General features: G+C 34.8%; 1 protein-coding gene across 1 annotated transcript; it reads right to left on the bottom strand.

The window, feature by feature from the left end:
• Positions 1-226: 226 nt before the first annotated feature.
• Positions 227-4,469, bottom strand: LOC144958062 (uncharacterized). The gene is made up of 3 exons (XM_078889662.1): positions 3,886-4,469; positions 3,220-3,365; positions 227-2,699 (listed from the first exon to the last, which is right to left on the bottom strand). Exons 1-3 carry the CDS (start codon positions 3,959-3,961, stop codon positions 1,095-1,097), a joined length of 1,827 nt encoding a protein of 608 aa, XP_078745788.1. The 5' UTR covers positions 3,962-4,469; the 3' UTR covers positions 227-1,094.
• Between the last annotated feature and the right edge of the window lie 641 nt (positions 4,470-5,110).

Raw genomic sequence — 5,110 nt, 5'->3', positions numbered from 1 at the left:
CGAAATGCTTCTATAGCTTGTTTTTTGGAAGAATATCCCTGCACTTTCTTATAAAGAGTATTTACATTATCAACATTGGTGCATGGACCACCATGTTGTTTTAAAACAGCAGTTAAATTAGATGTGATAGTGATTGATTTAACTTCTTTTTGGAGTTTCTTTTCTTGGTTTTCAACCATCTTCTCTTGCATTTGTATCTTTACTTTATCTTCCTCTTCTACTTTCCTTTTCTTTAAACATGGAGCATATGATCTACTAAATTTGAAAAGATTATCTCTTTCATTAGATGTTTTACTTGCAATAAAATCAACAACATCATTTCGCTTAGACATATGAATGCTAGAACGATTAAACAATGAACAATTTCTTCTTTTGTGGACATCAAAATCGAAGTCACCAAAGGCACTTTCACCAATCAAATTAGTCAATGGACAATGAGCTAACTTAGAAGAAATTTCAGCGGGCAATGCTGAACTAAATGAGCCATCTAAAAAGTCTGCTAACTGTCGTTTAGTTACAGCAACAAGTTCAGTACAAATGGTGACAATGGCATTTCTCATAATACATAATTGATCATCATTACAATTTGATACAAAAACATTGATTGCTTGAACAGTAGGACTAGAAAGTCTAAATTCTTCACCAAACACACAGACAAAATCATCATCCATAAGGCAAGAAGGATCTTGGAAAAAAGCAAACATTTTCTGAACATACAAATAAAAATCATTATATTTCACTTTACTGCTTGTCAACAAAATCCAATATGGCCCAGTCACCTTAACATAAAGTAAAGCAATGACACATATCAAGCACATAATGGTGGGATCTGAAATGTCATAACTCAAACTGATCATTTTCTGATTAATGGTCTCTGGCAAAATGCTAGATGAAAAAAAAACCTTAATGCTTGAGTGGTGAAAAATCAATGCTGCTGCAGCTGCATAAAAACAGTTAAATCGATTAGATTTGAATGATGGAATTAAAGAGCTGGGACAATGGGTCAACCAGTAAACCCGATAACCATTCTTCTGATCACCCTGGGACCAAGCAAATCACATGCATGTTTGATTGTCCGTGATGTAGCAGTCATATCATCTGACTGGAAACCTAGCAAACATTGACTCTCTATCCCTCCCAAGACCATCCCCATCACCCAATTGACATTCAATATTAGACAATGCAGTCTCACAAGCAGCACTCATACCTAAAAGGAAGTGAGCGTTACAATGCAAAAAGGAAATTTGAACACCTCGACCAAGTTTTTCATTTATATAATCATTCAATTTTGAATCATACAATTTCATACAAGAGGCCCTATCAGTCATTGTGCTAGTAACCTTTTCTAACAAATTATCTAAAACATCATGAGTGGAAATATCTGAATAAGAACTATACACATCAGATAATGTTTTGAACATATTGACTGTCAAATCCAGAAGACTATTGGCATCTTCACAAGCAATAGGACTAAAACCTAAATACAATGTTGTATCATTGTCTAGTGACACTTGATGGCCTACAATTTTCTGCTGGTCTCGTGATGTACCATCAGAATGAAGAGTAACATTAGAAGAGTTCAAGACGCCTTCAGCATTTTGTAAATGGCAAATAACATTAGCTTCTTCACAAATATTGTTACATGTTCTGGCACAAGGCAAATGATCAAAACTGTAATTAAACAGACATTTTGAAATAGTAGATATACAATGCTTAACATTGTCAGCAGACACCCCTACCCTTGACATCAAATCAATAACTACAGACCGCATGGCAGAAGAATAAGCATTTTTACAAGGCTCTTTAACAGAAACAACATCAACATCTTGAAACGAACATTTACAACTCTCAAAATCATCATTGTTCTTATTTTCTTTCTCAAGTAATTTTATAGTATGCTTAAATTGCTTATTGATAGAGGACAAATTATTCAATTCATTTTTAACATTATCAATTTCTTTGGTCTTTGAAGATTCAACTTCTCTTGCTTTACGCTTAACATCCAAATATTTATCATTTATTCTTTTTCTATCTTCCTCAGCTTTATCACTTTTGATTTTTAATTCTTGAAACTTGACATTTAAAGAAGTACGCTCATCATGCAAATCAGTAATTACAGACTTCAATGTTATAATTTCTTTCTGTAGGGTATCAATCTTTGCCTTTAAATTATTGGTATTACAAGTACAAGAATTGGAGAGTTTTACGAGAGAGGGTTCTTTCTGTTGTACTGGAATAAATTTAATAGTAAATTCTTCACATAAAAATGAGGTAAAGGCATCAGCATTACGATGTTTATTTCTTTGCTTAGCTTTATACAATTTCAATACAGAGGAAAAATGTTTTTCAATATCCTTTAGAGAAAATTTTTTATGCAATAAAATATCTACCCAAGACCAAAAAAGTTGCATAGAATAATTCATCGAATTGATGTGTTGGTATAGATCAATTATACCTTTGTTTGTAAGGATAGATGAAAGAAAAAAGTCTTCGGGTATTGCCCTCACATTCAGTCTGTTGATTCCCAATAGAGTCAAATCGTCAGAAATGGCAGATAAGTCCAACGGATTGTTGAGGAAACCAGCACAATCATCCCCGTCAGTGAACTTTTCCCAGGACGACAAACTCCTTTCAATGGCATTCCTCACACCAACGCGGGCATCAAATGCTGGTGTTATCTGCGCCATCCATGAATCGACCTGGAATAAAGACAGAAAACATTTTTCTTTTCAAAATCAAATTACCAATCACTGTTTTGTAAACTGAACTTACTTCCTTCTTGCAAGCAGTTGTAACCACTGGTTTTGTTCTGAAGTCCAGATCGAGATGTCCCCCCAGGTTCGCACCCGACAAGACCAATCAGACGCAATGGTCTTAACACAACTTTCCTTATCTTATTGGAGACTGATGTTTTGCTTAAGGCTGCCGTTATGTGCACCCCTCCCCACCCCACCTACCTAGCACAGTTAACAAGCTATTCATGTCTGTGATTTTTATAATAATAGAAAATTATGCTTTGATTATTCCTGTTGAGCATGTTTCAATCCTTAAACTTACAAGTCAAAATCTTGAACACATAAAAGTAAAAGCAAAGACATTAAAATTCAATGAACATTAGTATTGCTGTTACCATCTGTCCTGAACTTGAGGGAGGAGAAAATGTATTTGCGTAATCTCTAGTACAGGATAAAAACTCATGACCACTCAGTTGCAACTTACTTTTTCCCAGGAACATCCTCCTTCTTGTTTCAGCAAATGAAGCTGTAAGAGTAATCTGTTGTCAACAACAATGGATGGGGGAAGGTTTGGGCGACGACCTTTTCCAGATGCAAGGAAAGTGTTGCTCAAAGCTTGATACTGTTCATCTATAATGGATATTAAATGAAAAAAAAATCAAAATCTATATTGATTTAAAAGTTTACAGGTTATAGCTACACAAAGAAGGTATGATGGTTAAAGGAAAAAAAGAAAACAAAACAACCCTGAAAGTTCTTAAGTCTTACTCGTAAACCTTACACTTACACAGACGCCGCCATCTTGAATTTTGTTTACTAACCCTAACGACATGACTGACACTAAAACTATATTCATAGATAAAAGAAATATGCTTAAACACCATGCACATGTCTAAATAACTTGAGTTATCATTCATATTAATGAAATATTTAAATAGTTAATGCATTAGTTTCTCTGAAAAAAATACGCGTTGTGTCAAAGTTGACCCGTTGCACGAAGTCTGGCTTGAGTCAGGATCCATTCGTAATATCAACACCACAGACACATAAAATGGATAAAAACTGCAGTCATTTAGATCACAAATACATAAAACATTGATATACATGAAGCTATGAGTATTAATGATATAATTATCACATTAAAACTCACCTTTTAGATCTAATGATCCATTTTGAGAAGAAATTCCAAGCCCGTTCGTCTGGCCGTGCTCCAGGCAGGAGGCCATTGTAAAGAGTAAATTCAATGCTGGGCATCGGGTTTCTTATCGCGCTGGCGGAATTGGGCGATACCAAGTAATCGTTGTTGAATTAGTTATTTTAAAAGAGAATTGAACGATCTTTCACATGGTGGTTTCGGTTTTTCTAATTTTGCATTTTAAACCCTGAAAATCCCGTTTTTTGAATAAAGTTTGAAAAAAAGTCACTTAAAATTTTATAACCATCGTGAATTTAGTATCAACAGATTCGTTAAGATTTACTTCATCGAATACTGCAATAACCAGCACGATTACGACCACGGCCCAAATTCGCCGAGCATTCAAACGCAGTAATGTTGAAAAAACGCAAGATTTCACGAGGGGAAAACGTCAGATCGTCGTATTTTTCATCCGATATCTTTTCTTTATTAACCGAATCAGATAAAATCAAAAATAACACCATTGGAAAGGGCTTTTCTTGATCTTTTCACTGATACCATTCATTTTAAAAATGGTCGAAATGTAAATAAATTACAAGGTGAATTTATTGTGAAATCAACGAAAAACGCTCTCAATGCAGGTTATGCGGCAGTTTGCGGTACCTACTGAAATTAATAAAATGTCTGAATGTGTTTTATCAAACGTTGATAATCAATGTTTATGGTTTGAAAAATGAATAATAAATATTGTGAAATTAAAGTTATCTTTTAGTTTTTATTAAATTAGATGACGTCATCATCTGTTGGGGGAGGGGGGGGGGGTCAGGTCAATGATGACAAGTGATGACTTGGGGGAGGGGGGGGGGGGTCTAAAAAGGGCAAATTTTTGATGACGTAATATGTGAACGCTCCCTTATATGAGAGACCGCTGAAACAAAAAACAAGCAATCTAACAAAAATAGTACAAATGTAAATCAAAATCATAACCTAAAGATATCATAAGCTAAATTATAAATAACCAAGAACAAACAGGCAGAAGATTTACAGAAAAAAAAATATCCCCTGTCAAAAATACAATCACAAACCAAAGAAGCAGGATAGGCTAGTAAAGAGAAGAAGAAACGACATCACTATCGAATCGTACACCCATGCAAACAGCATAGGTTATATGATTCAAGGGTGATGCTCCCATCCAACCACCCGCGGGAATTGGGAACAAAAAGGGATCAGATGTAGATTC

Source organism: Berghia stephanieae, chromosome 12 (genome assembly GCF_034508935.2).
Source record: "Berghia stephanieae isolate SIO BIC M18660-M18661 chromosome 12, UCSD_Bste_1.3, whole genome shotgun sequence".
In the NCBI taxonomy this organism is placed as follows: Eukaryota; Metazoa; Mollusca; class Gastropoda; order Nudibranchia; family Aeolidiidae; genus Berghia; species Berghia stephanieae.
Note: the sequence above shows the minus strand (reverse complement) of the source record. Positions and strands in the feature narration are given on the sequence as shown.